The 17,037-nt window shown below is 35.9% G+C and overlaps 1 protein-coding gene across 4 annotated transcripts in view; it reads right to left on the bottom strand.

The window, feature by feature from the left end:
* Nucleotides 1-17,037, bottom strand: part of ATP11B (ATPase phospholipid transporting 11B (putative)) — a 174,483-nt gene that overhangs the window by 31,033 nt on the left and 126,413 nt on the right. For all 4 annotated transcript variants that reach the window (XR_011648615.1, XM_071214650.1, XM_058295392.2 and 1 more), the window contains exons 23-25: nucleotides 16,753-16,812; nucleotides 15,104-15,231; nucleotides 13,937-14,075 (exon numbers count right to left, since the gene is read on the bottom strand). Coding sequence is in view for 3 of the 4 variants with exons in the window: in XM_071214650.1 (XP_071070751.1) it covers nucleotides 13,937-14,075; nucleotides 15,104-15,231; nucleotides 16,753-16,812 (327 nt within the window). In the remaining variant the exon portion in view is untranslated. The remainder of the gene's footprint in view (nucleotides 1-13,936; nucleotides 14,076-15,103; nucleotides 15,232-16,752; nucleotides 16,813-17,037) is intronic.

The following is a 17,037-nucleotide window of genomic DNA, read 5'->3' as shown; positions in this document are numbered from 1 at the left end:
AAAATAGAAGGGGAAAATAAAATAATACAAACAAAATATAACAAATACAAAACCAACCAAAATATGGCTACCATAAATAACTCTCTAAACGTAATAACACTGAATGTCAACAGATTAAACTCACCTATCAAAAGATTCAGACTGGGACACTGGATAAGGAAATACGACCCATCTATATGCTGCCTACAAGAGACACATCTTAGACCCAGAGACTCATGGAGGTTGAAAGTGAATGGCTGGAAAACAATCATACAAGCAAACAACAACCAAAAAAAGGCAGGAGTAGCTATATTAATATCAGACAAAATAGATTTTAAATGCGAAACAATTGTGAGAGACAAAGAAGGATACTATATTTTAGTGAAAGGGACAATCTGTCAAGAAGATCGAACAATCATAAATATTTATGCTCCTAACAAGGGCGCCTCTAAATATGTGAGGCAAACGCTGGAAAAACTAAGTGAAAGAATAGATGCATCTACAATTATAGTGGGGGATTTTAATACACCACTATCAACTCTGGACAGAACATCTCAAAAGAGAATCACTAAAGAAACAAAACATTTGAACAGTATATTAGAAGAGCTGGATCTAATAGACATATATAGATCATTACACCCAAACACAGCAGGATATACATTTTTCTCAAGCGCACATGGAACATTCTCCAAGATTGACCATATGCTAGGCCACAAAGAAAGGCTTAATGAATTCAGAAAGATCGAAATCATACAAAACAATATCTCTGACCACAGTGGAGTGAAGCTGGAAATTTGCAAGGGACAGAGACCCAGACTTCACACGACAATTTGGAAATTAAACAGCACACTCTTAGAAAAACAGTGGGTCAAAGAGGAAATCTCAAAAGAAATCAATGACTACCTTGAAACAAATGATAATGATAACACAACATACCAAAATTTATGGGATGCAGCAAAAGCAGTACTGAGAGGGAAATTTATAGCCATAAATTCATATATCAAAAAAGAAGAAAGAGCAGAAATTGAAGAATTAACTGCACATTTGAAGGAATTAGAAAAACAACAACAAAGTAACCCAACAGGAAGAAGAAGGAAGGAAATAACAAAGATAAGAGCACAACTAAATGAAATAGAAAATAAGAAAGCACTTGAAAAAATAAACAAGACCAAGAGCTGGTTTTCTGAGAAGATCAACAAAATTGACAAACCTTTAGCGAGACTAACAAAGAAAAAAAGAGAAAAGATGCAAATACACAAAATAAGAAATGAGAAAGGTGATATCACCACTGACCCCACAGAAATAAAGACTATCATAAGAGGATACTTTGAAAAACTATATTCCAACAAAAATGACAATTTAGAGGAAATGGACAAATTCCTAGAAATACATAAGCAGCCCATACTGACGAAAGAAGAAATTGATGATCTTAACAAACCAATCACAAGCAAAGAGATAGAATCAGTCATTAAAAATCTCCCAACTAAGAAGAGCCCAGGGCCAGATGGCTTCACAGGTGAATTCTACAAAACATTCCAGAAAGAACTAACACCAATCCTGGTGAAACTATTCCAAAAAATCGAAACAGAAGGAACACTGCCTAATTCCTTCTATGATGCCAACATTACCCTAGTACCAAAGCCAAACAAAGACACCACAAGAAAGGAAAATTACAGACCAATTTCTCTAATGAACCTAGACGCAAAAATACTTAACAAAATACTTGCTAATCGTATTCAACAACACATTAAACGAATTATACACCATGACCAAGTGGGATTTATCCCAGGTATGCAAGGATGGTTCAACATAAGAAAATCAATCAATGTAATACACCATATAAACAGATTGAGAGAAAAAAACCACATGATTATATCTATAGATGCAGAAAAGGCATTTCTCAAAATACAGCACCCCTTCCTGATAAAAACACTCCAAAAGATCGGAATACAAGGAAACTTTTTGAACATGATAAAGAGTATATATGAAAAACCTAAAGCCAACATTGTTTACAATGGCGAAGTCCTGAAATCCTTCCCTCTAAAATCAGGAACAAGACAAGGATGCCCATTGTCTCCGCTCCTATTTAACATTGTCTTGGAAGTACTGGCTCGAGCACTGAGACAAGAACCAGATATAAAAGGCATTCAAATTGGAAGGGAAGAAGTCAAAATTTCATTATTTGCAGATGACATGATCCTATATATAGAAAACCCTGAGAGATCTTCAACAAAGCTCCTAGAACTCATAAATGAGTTTAGCAAAGTCGCAGGTTATAAGATCAATGCGCAAAAATCAGTAGCATTTCTATACACCAATAATGAGCAAGATCAGGAGGAAATCAAGAAACAAATACCATTCACAATAGTAAATAAAAAAATCAAATACTTAGGAATTAATTTAACTAAAGAGGTAAAAAACTTATACATCGAGAACTATACAAGATTGTTCAAGGAAATCAAAGAAGACCTAAATAAATGGAAGAATATTCCCTGTTCATGGATAGGAAGACTGAATATTATTAAGATGTCTATCCTACCAAAACTGATCTACACATTCAATGCAATCCCAATAAAAATCAACACAGCCTTCTTTAAGGAACTAGAAAAACTAACTATGAAATTTATTTGGAATAAAAAGAGGCCCCGAATAGCCAAAGACATATTGAAAAAGAAAAACGAAATAGGAGGAATCACACTTCCTGACTTCAAAACATACTACAAAGCTACAGTAGTGAAAACAGCATGGTACTGGCATAAGGAGAGACACACAGACCAATGGAATCGAATTGAAAGTTCAGATATAGAACCTCATGTATATAGCCATATAATATTCGATAAAGCCACCAAACCCTCTCAACTGGGAGAGAATGGCCTATTCAACAAATGGTGCCTGGAGAACTGGATAGCCATATGTAGAAGAATGAAAGAGGATTACCATCTCACACCTTATACAAAGATCAACTCTAGATGGATCAAAGACCTAAATATAAGAGCCAAGACCGTAAAGACCTTAGAAAGCAGTGTAGGGAAACATCTACAGGACCTTGTAATAGGAAATGGCTTCATTAATATCACACCAAAAGCACGAGCAGCAAAAGAACAAATAGATAAATGGGACTACCTCAAAATTAAAGCCTTCTGCACCTCAAAGGAGTTTGTCAAGAAAGTAAAAAGGGAACCCACACAATGGGAGAAAATATTTGGCAACCATATATCTGATAAGAGACTTATAACTTGCATATATAAAGAACTCATATATCTCGAAAACAAAAAGATAAACAACCCATTTAAAAAATGGGAAAAAGATTTAAACAGACACTTCTCCAAAGAAGAAATACAAATGGCTAAAAAGCACATGAAAAAATGCTCCAAATCCCTAGCTATCAGGGAAATGCAAATCAAAACTACAATGAGATACCATCTTACTCCCATAAGATTGGCAGCCATGAAAAAAACAGTAGAATACAAATGCTGGAGAGGATGTGAAGAAAGGGGAACACTCATCCATTGCTGGTGGGAATGCAGAAGGATCCAACCATTTTGGAGGACAGTTTGGCAGTTTCTCAAAAAATTATCCATAGATTTGCCATATGACCCAGCAATACCACTGCTGGGTATATACCCATCAGATCTGAAAACAAGGACACAAACCGATATATGTACACCAATGTTCATAGCAGCATTGTTCACCATCGCCAAAAGTGGGAATCAATCCAAAAGTCCATCAACAGATGAGTGGATCAATAAAATGTGGTATATACACACAATGGAATACTACTCAGCTGTAAGAACCAATACACTACAATCGCACGTGATAACATGGATGAACCTTGAGAATCTTATGTTGAGTGAAGCAACCCAGGCATTGAAGGACAAATACTATATGACCTCAATGATATGAAATAAGTTAACTGCCTCAGAGAGCTAGAGTCTGGAAAAGTGGCTTACTGGAAATCGGGGGGTGGAGGAAGGATGTGAGTTAATGTCTGTAGGGGTGGAATCTGTGATGAGCTGGGGGTAAGTATGAGCACAAAGAAGGGACAAAATGGGGGCAAGGGGTTACCTTCGGGTGGGGTTTTCTGGGTTTGAGGGGGGCTGGGGATGGGAAGAGGGGTAATATGGTCCAAGAAATAGGTGGGAGGGAGGGGCAACATACAAACATGGGAGAGTGCCAGAAGTTCGTTGAGAACTAAATGTTGAGTAAAACGTATCAAAGTATAAATAGGAGGGTCACCTGGTTAGGACGCTCAGGGGGTATGGTCTGATGCGGGACGGACTCCGGAGGGAATAGCTGAAGGCTCATTTTGCCAAGGTGGGTTCTACCATTGGGTGGGGTGGACCCATATCCTGGGGAAGACTAATGCTGTCGAATAGAGAGAACTGTATCTCTCGTGAGAAAGGACGGCTCCCAGGGCATTAGATTGGCAGGCGTTGTGGGCCCTAAGGGGAGGGGAAAATGGACGTGCAATGGATAGAACAAAGGTAAATAAGGGGGCAAAAGAGGAGTTATGTGAGAGTACACGAGGATGAATATAAAACAGCTAATATTACACCAAAAACATATAGGGGACGACAGACTAATAATGAAAACCATAAGACAAAACATAGGATAACTAAAAAATTTAAAAAACTGTACAACCTAAAGTATGGACCACATAGTAAGCACAAATGTTACCTTGTTTGAAAACTATAGTTTCGGAATCTGTACATCAGTTTCAGGAAATATGATATGAATAAGTTAAAAGATTATTGCTGTGGAAGGGAAAAGGTTTTATGGTGGATCTGGGGAAATAATGTATATTGTATATATGAATTTTGGTGATCTAAGACTCTTCTGAAGCTGACATTATGTTGGGATTCACTTTACGGGAAGTTTTGGATCACAGAGTGGTTCAACAATGGCAGCGGAGGAATACTGATATGGGATATTATTGACAGGATATACATGGTTGACAGGGAGTTATACAGGGCATATGCCCAGGGTATATGGTAATGTCTATATATACTCATAGTGGAAACAATTAAAAACAACAGCTGGGGGGGTACTGGGCTCCTGGCCGGGGGGTCACTGTTGTGGGCCCTGGGAGAGCAGCGGCAATCCTCCAGGTGCAACGGCAAGAACCAGGAAGGAAGGAGGGCCCAACAGTGGGCTCTTGATACTAATGGCTACACTTTTGAGCCTATGCACCTGCAATAAGAACAAGGCCTAGAGTAGCATTGTGCCTGGGGGTTTCCTCCTGACAGCCTTCATGTTACTCAAATGTGGCCACTCTCACAGCCAAACTCAGCGTGTAGATGTGATGCATTCCCCCCAGCGTGGGACACGACACCCGGGGATGAGCCTCCCTGGCACCGAGGGATCACTACCACATACCAGCTGAAGAAGCAACTAGAAAATGACCTTGAATTAAAGATTCAATGTGGAACAGCAGAATATACCTGTCTACATATAATAACATGACTTCGGGAAGCGGTTTGACCTAATGTAAGGGGGAAATGGAAAGGAGAAATGAGATTATAAGGCTGTGAGTCTCTAAAAAAGAGTCTGGAGGTTGTCAGAAGGAATACCCCTATGTACAACTGAACAGAGTCTAAGAGACAGATAAGGTAGATACAACCCCAGGTATTGGTTCTTTTGAGGGATAAAGAGACCCACGGGTTCTATGGTCATGGCAGAAGGGGTTCACTGCCATGACAGATGGCCCTTCTTTGGAGCTGGTGTTTCTGCGTGATGGAAATGGACTCAGAGGGGATCTCTTTTCACAAGACTTGCATGCTACTTTATTGGAATTGTAGTTGGTGCTGAGTTTAAGATATATGTAGGGGATTTGAATCTCTGGACTGATAATATGACACCCAGGCCCAGAGCCTCAACAGACTTCAGCTCCTACACTTTGACTTATTGGACTTACTCCACTCAGCTAACATGGAGTTGAAGAAGGTCAACCACCACAACATGGAGCCTAGAGTGTCTACAACTAGAAGCGGGAAGAGTGCATCCAGTACCCATGTGGAATCTAAGCCCTCACTTGACATAGGTGTGCAATGGACACAACCAATCCAATGTCCACAGAGGAAATGTGAAATGGGTGTGGGAACGGTAGCCATGGGGGCTGCTGGGTGTGGGGAACGGGAGGAAGAGATGAGATGTGGAGGCGTTTTCGGGACGTGGAGTTGTCCTGGATAGTGCTTCACGGACAATTACGGGACACTGTAGATCCCCCCAGGGCCCACTGGATGGAACGTGAGAGAGTCTGGGCTATGATGTGGACCATTGACTATGGGGTGCAGTGATGCTCAGAGATGAACTTACCGGGTGCAATGGATGTATCACGATGATGGGAGAGAGTGTTGCTGTGGGGGGAGTGGGGGGCGGGGGCGGTGGGGTTGAATGGGACCTCATATATTTTTTTAAATGTAATTAAAAAATAATAATAAATAAATATTTAAAAAAAAAAAAAAAAAAAAAAGGACACCATCAAACAGATCCATTATCAGAGTCCCACAAGAGAAAATGGGGGAAGAAAGAATATTTGAAAAAATAATGGCCAAATCTTCTAAACTTGAGGAAAGACATGAATATACATCCAAGTAGCTCGATGAGCTCCAAGAAGGATAATCTCAAAAGGATCCACATTTACACGTTATAGTCAAAATTTTAAAAGCCAAAGATACAGGCAATCCTGAAGAGAGAAGTGATTCATTATGTAAAACGGATCTTCATAAAATTAACAACTTATTCCTCATAAAAACCATGGAGGCCAGAAGGTAGTGGGAAGACATATTTAGAGTACTGCAAACAAAACAACACAAAACAGAACAAAAACCAGAAACTATCAGCCAGGAGATCTATATCTGGCAAAACTTATTTCAAGAATAAAGGTGAGGGAAGCAGATGTGGCTCAAATGATTGGGCTTCGGCTTAACATATGGGAGGACCTGGGTTTGATTTCTGGGGCCTCCTGATAAAAAAAGCATGCCTGTGTGGCAAGCCAGTGCCTGTGCAAATGAGTCATGCAGCAAGATGATGATGCAACAAAAAAAGAGACGAAGGGGACAGTCAAGGTGTACCATATGGGAGGTCTGGGTTCAATTCCAGGAGCCACCTGGTGAAAGTGAGTTGGCATGCATGGTGGCTGATCTGCATGGAGAGCTGGTGCAATAAGACGATGCAAATGCAACAAAAGGAGACACAGAGGAGGGACAGTGGTAGACACAGTTAACCAGGTAGCTGAGGTGGCTCAAACGATTGAGTGCCTGTCTCCTACATCAAAGGCACCAGGATCAGTTCCTGGTGCCTCCTAAAGAGAAGATAAGCAGATACAGGGAGCGCATGGTGAATGGACACAGAGTGCAGACAGTGAGCGCAAAAACACAACGGGGGAGGGGGTAATAAATAAATTTAAAATATCTTAAAAAAAATCATAAGATATTATGAGAAAATTCATGTCAACAAACTAAACAACCTAGGTGAAACGGAAAATTTCCTAGAAAGGCACAAGCAACCTACACTGACTATAAGAAATACAAGAACTTAACAAACCACTCACATTTAAAGATACTGAATCAGTCATTGAAAATCCCCCAAAGAAAAGTCCAGGACCAAATGGCTTCACAGGTGAATTTTACGAAGTATTTTGAGAAGAAAACACCAATCTTGTTTAAACTCTTCAAAAAAATCGAAGAGGAGGGAAAATTACCCAACACATTTTATGAAGCCAACATTACCCTAATATCAAAGCCAAATAAAGATGCTACAAGAAAAGAAAATTACAGACCAATCTATCTAATAGATATAAAATTCTCAACAAAATATTTGCAAATTGAATCCAACAGCATGTTAAAAGACCATGTTGGATTTATTCCTAGTATGCAAGGTTGGTTCAGCATAAGAAAATCAATTAACTTAATATACCATATTAACAAATTGATGGAAAAAAACCACTATCACCTCAATCAATGCAGAAAAGTCATTTGACTAAATTCAGCATTCTTTCTTGATAAAAACACTTCAAAAGATAAGAATAGAAGGAAGATTCTTAATACAATAAAAGGCATGTAAGACACACCCACAGCCAACATAGCATTCAATGGGGAAAGGTGGAAAGCTTTCCTTCTTTAATATCTGGAACAAGACAAGGATGCCCATTGTCACAAATGTTATTTGACATTGTACTAGAAGTTCTAACTAGAGCAACTAGACAAGGAAAAAAAAAGGCATCCAAGGAAAAGAGGGAGTAAAACTTTCACTAATTCCAGATGACATGATCCTATTAATATATTTAGAAAATTCTGAAATGTCTATGAAAAAGCTACTTGAGTTAATAAATGAGGTCAACAAATTGGAGGATAAATGATCAGCAAGCAAAAATCACTAATGTTTCTATATACTGGTAATGAGCAATATGAGGAGGAAATCAGGGGGAAAATTCCATTTACAATAGCAAAAAAAAAAAAAGACTCAAATACCTAGGAATCAATTCAACCAAAGAAGTACCAGACATATTTGCAGAAAACTATGAAATAATGCTGAAAGAAAACAATGAAGGCCTAAATAAATGGAAAATCATTCTGTGTTAATGGATTCAAAGACTAAATATTATGAAGATATCAATCACCCCAAACTGATTTACAGATTCAATGCAACACCAATCAAAATTCCAACAGCCTACTTCACCGAAATAGAAAAAGCTACTACCAAATTCTTTTGGAAGGGAAAGTACACACAAATAGCCGAAAGCATTCTAAAGAAGAGTGACATGGAAGGAACTTCACTACCTTACCTTGAAACATATGACAAAACTACAGTGGGCAAAACAGCATGATATCAGCATAAAGATAGACACATGGATCAGTGGAATAGAATTGAGGGTCCAGTCCAGAAAGAAACCCTCACTTCTCCAGCCAACTGTTTTTCAACAAACCCACCAAGGCCATATTAACGAAGAATATAGCCTCTTCAACAAATGGTGGTAGGTGACCTGGATATCCATAATCAAAAGAATGAAAGACCCCTATTTCACTCCTTATACAAGAATCAACTAAAAATGCATCAAAGACCTAAATATAAAAGCCAGGACTATAAAACCACTAGAAATAAATCTAGGAAAACATCTTCAAGACCTTGTGGCAGGTGGTAGGTTTTTTTGGACCTTATACCCAAAGCACAAGCAACAAAAGAAAATAGATAAATGGGACCTCCTCAAAATTAAATATGTTTGCACCTCACAAGACTTTGTCAAAAGTGTGAAAAGGCAGTTGAATCAATGGGAGAAAATATTTGGAAATCACAATGCCCAATAAAGGCTTAATATCCAAGATATATAAAGAGATGTTACAATTCAACAATAAAAAGACAAATGACACAGTTTAAAAATGGGCTAAAGACTTGAATAGTTATTTGTCCAAAGAAGAAATATGAATGGCAAAAAATACATGAAAAAATGTTCAGCATCACTAATGATTAGGGAAATGCAAATCAAAACTACAATGAGGTATTATTTCACACCTATCAGAATGGCCACTATTAAAAAGATAGAGGGAAGCGAATTTGGTGTCCTCCACATAGGGAAGCCCCATGCGCAAGGAGTGTGCCCTGGAAAGAGAGACGCCCAGTGTGAAAAAAGTGCAGCCTGCCCAGGAATGGCACTGCACACATGGAAAGCTGATGCAGCAAGATGACGCAACAAAATGAGACACAGATTCTGGGTGCCACTGACAAGAATACAAGTGGACACAGAAGATCACACAGTGAATGGACACAGAGAGCAAACAACTGGGGCGGGGGGAAGGGAAGAGAAATAAATAAAAAATAAATATAAAATAAAAAAATAAAAAGAGAACTGCAAGTGTTTGAGAGGATGTGGAGAGATAAGAACACTTATTCACTGTTGGTGAGAATGTAGAATGGTACAGCCTCTGTGAAGGACTGTTTGGCAGTTCCTAAAGTTTAATATAGACTTGCCACTTGACCAGGCAATCTACCCTGAAAAACACGAATAGACATCTGCACACCGATGTTCATAATGGCATTATTCACGACTGCCAAAAGCTGGAAACAACACAGGTGTCTATCAACCAATGAACAGATAAACTGTGACGTAGCCACACAATGGAATATTATGCAGCATTATAACAACATGGATGAACCTGGAGGATATTATGTTGAGTGAAGCAAGCCAGACATAGAAGGATAAATGCTGTATGATTACAATACAATGCATTAAATATATCGTATAATATACTGTATGATCCCATTTATATAAAACGTAAATATAAATCAATTTATAAAGATGAAATTAGATTAGTGGTTATGCAGGGCTGGTGAAGGCATTCTAAGGGGTGTGGAGTTTTTCTTTTTGGAATAATGAAATTGTTATAAAATTTTTTATGGTAATGAATGTCCAACATTGCCAACATTGTTTATACTATAAGCCATTGATTATATACTTCGGATAGATGTGAATATGCCTCACTAAAACTGCTTAATAAATAATTGTGCAAGAATAGCCAGAAATAACAGCTATGTACAGCAGGAAAAATGCTGAGAGATTGAGAGGTGAAAATTTTATTTTTTATTATTATATTATTGAAATAATGAAAATGGTTTAATAATGAAACGATGAATGTACAACTATTGTAAACTCTGAATGAACAGCATGCTTTATTAATATATATCAATAAAATTAATTTGTTGAAAGGGGAAAAAAAAGGATCATACACTATGACCAAGTGGCTTTTATTCCAGGAATACAGGGTAGTTCAACATATGGAAATCAATGTAACATACCACATAAATAGAGTGGAAAAAAATATGTGATCATCTCAATTGATTCAGAAAAGCATTTGACATAATTCAGCACCTGTTCATGATAAAAGCACTCAATAAATTATGAATAGAAGGGAACATCCTCAAAATGATAAAGGGCATATATGAAAAATCCATAGCCAACATAATATTAATGGTGCAAATATGGCTGATAGTTTTCTCCTGAGATAACAAAGAAGACATGATGCTTGCTTTTGGCACTTTCATTCAACATAGTACTGGAAGTGCTAGTCAGAGCAATTAGGCAAGAAAAATAAAAATAAAAGGCATCCAAATTGTAAAGGAACAAGTAAAACTATATTTACAGAAGGCATGATCTCATATGTAGAAAACCCTAAGGAATCTCGACAAAAAAATGTTAGAGCTAATAAATAGATTTAGCGAAGTTGTAGGATACAAAATCAACATGCAAAAATTATGAAAAATCTGAAAAGAAAATTAAGAAAACCTATTCAATTTATAATGGCATCAAGAAGAGTAAAATACAGGAATAAACTTAATCAAGGAGGCACAAGACTTGCACATTGAAAACTACAAAACATCTCTGATAAAAATTAAAGATCTAAATAAACAGAAAGACATTCCAGTTCATGGATTAGAAGACTTAATATTTATTAGTAAGATGACAATACTATCTAAAGCAATATACAGATGCAATGCAATTTCTATCAAAATCTCCATGGAATTTTTTGGCACAAATTGAAAAACCCATCCTAAAATTCATATGGTTGTTCAAAGGACCCTAAATAGCCAAAACAATCTTCAAAAAGAACAAAGTAGGAGGACGCATACTTACTGGTTTCAAAATTTAGCTACAAAGTTACAGTATTCAAAACAGCATGGTACTGGTATAAGGACAGACATGTAGATCAATGGAATAGAATCAAGAGTCTAAAAAATAAAGCTTTTTACCTATGGTCAATTGATTTCTGACCAGGGTGCCAAGACCATTCAATGGAGAATGAACAGTATCTTTAACAATGATATTGGGAAAAGTGGATAGCCACAGGCAAAAGAACGCAGTTGGATCCTTGCCTTATACAGCTATATTCAAAATGATCAAAACCTAAATTTAAGTGCTGAAAGTATAAAATTCTTAGAAGAAAACATAGATGTAAATCTTTATTACCCTGAATTTTCAATGGTTAGATATGACACCAAAAGCACAGGCAATAAAGAAAAAAATAAACTAGACTTAATTAAAATTAAAAAACTTTTGTGCATCAAATGACAGTATCAAGAGGGTAAAGAGAAAACCTAGAGAATAAGAGCATTTATTGCAAATCACAAGAGTTTAACATCTTGAATATACAAGGAACTACAAATCAACAACAAAAAGACAAACAACTCAATTAAAAAATGGGCAAAGAACATGAATAGACATTTCTCCAAGAAGGGAATGACCAATAAGCAAATGAAAGATGCTCAACAGCATTAGTCATTAGGGACATGCAAATCAGTACGACAAGGAGATGCTACTTTAAACCTGCCAAGATTGCTATATTGAAAAAACAATGTGTTGGCAAGACTGGAGGAACGGAAATCTCTAAATTGTTGGTGGGAATGTAAAATGGTACAGCCATTTACATTAAGTAGGTCCTCAAAAAGTTAAACATAGAATTCCATATGATCTGGCAATTCTATCTGTCTTCATTCTGTCCAGTTTTCAGTTCAATGTTTCAGTGACAATGGGCACACTTACTCATACACCTGTTTGATAGTCCTTGCATAGGTGCAATTCTATACAGAAAGGCATTGGGTTAACACTTCTCTAAGGAATTCAGAGTTGTGATTAAGGACACAGGCTCTGAAGTCAAACAGATCTGAGTTTGAATTCTACTCTTCCAATTTGTTTACTGTGTGACATTTGACATTAGGCAAGTGTCTTAGCCTGAGGTTAAATTTTAAAAATGCAAAATAGTAATACATGATATTTTCCTCACACAGTGTTGCTATAATGATTTAATAACTAAAGCATGTAATACCTGGAACAGAGAAAAACCTCAACAAAAGGTTGGTGTTATTTAAGAAGCACTTTAACCATTATGCTATCGAACTAGGTTCATGTTTTTGCCCAAATCAGTCTAAGTATGTCCTCAAAAGTTAAGTGACAATAATATTTTATGTTCCCACTTTATATCTCAAAGGAATTTGCATAGTTGAGGCCTCTCTACAACTGAAACCTATATCTTTCATTGCAATTTTGTTATTAATATACTTGCTTATTTTCTGTCTCCCTCATAAGACTCTAAGCTCCATGAGAGGACCTATTAGAATTATATATTCAGAACCTGGTACAGTACATGGAAATGGTTGGCCATCAATAAATGTTTACTGAGCAGTTAAAAACCTTATATTGTCCCAATTGTAAATTTTGTATCTCTGTGTCCTCAAATATATTTTGCAATAATTAAGTAAGGCCAAGGAAAAAGGAAAACTAAAGATGACAAACTTCTAGTGCTGTCATTTTCTTCCTCCTTTCCCTAGAAAGAGGGGCCTAGTTTTATCAAGAGTCTCTCAATATTAGTACTCCAATCAGGAAACAGTATAACGATGTACTGTGAGAGGCACTCTTTTAACTAACTTTACATTTCAAAAATGTTTACATATAAACTCTAATTTATAAATTCTTTATAACTGCTGGTATTTACTGAAGAGTACGGTAACACTTCCTAAGCAAACCAAAAAAATAATGCATGTAATTTAAAGCAAACACTAAGTGCGAAAGAATTAGTAGAGATGGAGCATGGAAAGCACTTAACACAAGAGTAAGCACTAAATGTAGATAGTAGCTATTACTAAAACTCTATCCAGGGGTGAATACCATGCAGGGGGATGGACATATCCCCTTGTTTGAGTTAATTTTAAACAGCAAAATTGTTTAGTAACTTGAGTTTCATATTAAGATTATACTGTATTGCCTTTGTTTTAACTTCCACTTGTGTGAAATTTTATTAAGTGAAAAAAAATTTCAAACTTTTAAAGAATTGCATTTTAATCTAATTATCTGTAATTTTATCATTAAAATTGAATGTTATTTTTATGTCCTATGACCGAAATCTATCAGAACCAAACCAAACCAAACAAAAATATTAACAAACATCCTTTAAGGAACCATATATTTTACCTGTCCATTTCCAAGCAGAGATATATCTCTCCCTATTAGAAAATAGGATCCAAAAAAGAAAATAAAGGCATGACTAAAACCCAGGATGGTCCAATAAAGAAATGTTTTAATGCTTAGGTGACAGTTTTTACTAATGTCTCTGTAAATTGAAAAAAAAAAAAAGAGAGAAAAAGGAACATATTAGAACTCATATTCATTATGTACCTACTAAACAATTATTACAATTTGATAATCAAAAAACAAGATGGATTTTAATTTTAAAATTGCTTGAAAATATTAGCAAAAAGGATAAATCAACCCAAATTTACAAACCACTGCTTATAATATCTGTGTAATAGCTTATAGTTCACATAACATATTCAAATAAATTTTCTCATTTTATAAAGAAATATGATATAGGCATAATACTTCAGTTTCTCTATGAAAAATGATTTATCTGTATTCTTCTGTAAACATTAAGCCACTCTGTCATGACGGTCTCTTTTAAGTGGTGTCACATGAGTTAGGTTCACCACTGAGACTCCTAATCCACCTCACTTTCATCAATAGCTATTACGGAGAGAACAGTCTGCATCAATCCTTGGTCAAATCTCCGTCGTAGATAACCTGGGAAGTTAGAATAAGGTGTTGGCATTTCTGGATAATTAGATACCTCTATCAGAGTGGAGGTCAGGTTAATATGGGAATCAGAAGTCAGTCTGAGGAATAGGTCCTACATCTCTGTGATTACCTTCCTGGGGAAGCAGGAATAAGCCAGAGGATCTGGGATAGGAATTGATGTCCTCACCTCTACATTTTACAGTAAGTACTCTTCATAAATTTGGCAATACTAGAAAATGAGCTAATTCTTTAGGAACTCTAGAGACTATCAATTATTGAACAACTTCTACATTATACATGAGTGGTTTGAAAAAGAAGTGCAAATACACAATTGCCCAGTGCATTCCTAGGATTAAAGTGTCAATTTTTAAAAACACTAGAAAAATTATTCATATTTTCTCTTTGATGTTCAATAATTTAAAACCATAAGACCACTGAAGTACTTTTCTTAGTGAAGTATTAATCAACAGACACTACTGAAACCTAACATATTTGTTTATTTTTTAAGGTACCATTAAAATTGGTAAGTATTTGTAATCAGAAATGTTATGGGCATTTAGTACTCACCGATACAGGGTGGGCTTGTTCTGCAATACATGAGGGTCTATATGCTGTTCCAAAAGACTATATATCAGAATAGGTAGGGAAGTGAAACAAATATTGTATAAAGTCAGGTACACACTGTCATACAATGTCTAGAAAGAGAAACAGGAAGGCATTTTGAGGGTCTACCTTATGTATCACTATTATACATATGCATGTAAGCACATCAAAAATAAGCATAAAATTATTTAGTTTTTCAGTTTTATACCAAAATCCATCTTAATAATTCCAACTTGTTTATTTTTATAGAGACATAAGTATATAATAGTTCTAGTTTATATTCTTTGTGGGAACTGGGACATTTTACTATGTCAAATGTTTCTGGAATTATGGTGAATTCTCCACAATTTCTTCTCTGTGATGTATTTTACACAAGTTTCTATATGCATCCTAGGCTTACTATTCCTTTGATATACCTATATATCTATAAACTACATATAGTTTTGCTTTTATGGCTTTGTCTTCCCATCTAACTCCTACATTCATTTAAGGTACTGAGTAAGACCCTCTTTCTTCCATGAAACTTTCCATAGTGGCTCACATTCTTGTAGTTAGCTTTCTCCTCTAAACAGTTATATGTGCTATGATTGGTACTAATAGCTTAGCACTTTGCTTATAATTTCATATATTGATTTTTGTCTTATTTTTATTTGTCTCCCAAATTACACTGTAAACTCCCTGAAAACTAATCAAAATAGGTTAGGTTCCCTTGTCATATGTCTTTATTTCATCCAAGTTAAGCAAATACTGTTAACTAACAATCAATATTTGGTTTGTTACTAACAAACAGATATTTGGACTTTAGGGTTTCAGGTTATAAACAGAGGAGGGAGCAGTGATCAAGGGTAAAAACTCATGAAACCTTCAGACAATTAAACTTCTTATAAAAATAAAATTAGAACCAACAATTTGATTATTAGAGATGTATAGTGTGGAATGTGAAAAGAGTGTTCAATTTGTCAGAATGGGGTGGGGGGGTGAGTTTCAAGTCAGGGTTTAGTCATTTTTATGTATTCTCAAGAAAGTTACTTAACCTCTATGGACTTCAATTTTCTTTTCCATAAAGTAAGAATAGGTCAGGAACGACAAATATGTAACATGCTTGCATCCAAAGGTCCGCAATGTGCCCAATAGAGGCATGGCTAATAATATAGCATTTTCCCACTGAACCTATAGGTTCAGATCCTTTTCAATACAGTACTCTAGGTGGCCCCTATCAAATTGTGTCATTCATTGGCTAAATCCTGAAGTTTCTTTTCAAATTGGAAAAATTCTATAAAAAAAGTCAGTACTGAGGTAATTTTTCAACAGTTATCTGGCCTGGCTTGATAAGGATTCTATAGAAATATCATATATAAGTTATAAATATTCTCTTATATGGGAGAATTAATACATATTTTAAAATAAGCATCCAGAATTAAAATATATTTTGGCATTAACACATCAAACTGAAAAGCAGAATAATACTATGAATGTCAAAAACTGGTTAAATAATCATAAAACTGTTACTTACAGGACCAAGAAAAATAGAAAAAGTCCTTCTAAGCGTCTAACAAAACTGAACACACATACCTCATTCTGAAAGGACAAAACACAAATTTCTATTTACTTACCTGCTGAGAAAACAAACAGTAGAACTGATATAAAAACTGCGGTGTGATAAAGCACACATTCTGAAAAACAAGATTAAAAAGGAAATAATTAAAATGTTTAGGTCTAAAAGAGCAAGTTCTAAAAAATATCATGTGTGTCACTATTAAATAAAAATAAAAACATTTTATTGAAGGCAATGGCAATTGAAGAGTCTTGAAATACAATCTTAGTTGATGAGGGAAGTATGTACCTACCATTAAGGACTTGTTCATATAAAACAGCAAAATAGGACTACCATTTTATTA

The sequence above is a fragment of the Dasypus novemcinctus genome, chromosome 4 (assembly GCF_030445035.2).
Source record: "Dasypus novemcinctus isolate mDasNov1 chromosome 4, mDasNov1.1.hap2, whole genome shotgun sequence".
NCBI classification, from domain to species: domain Eukaryota; kingdom Metazoa; phylum Chordata; class Mammalia; order Cingulata; family Dasypodidae; genus Dasypus; species Dasypus novemcinctus.
This window is presented reverse-complemented; position numbering and strand designations above follow the sequence as displayed.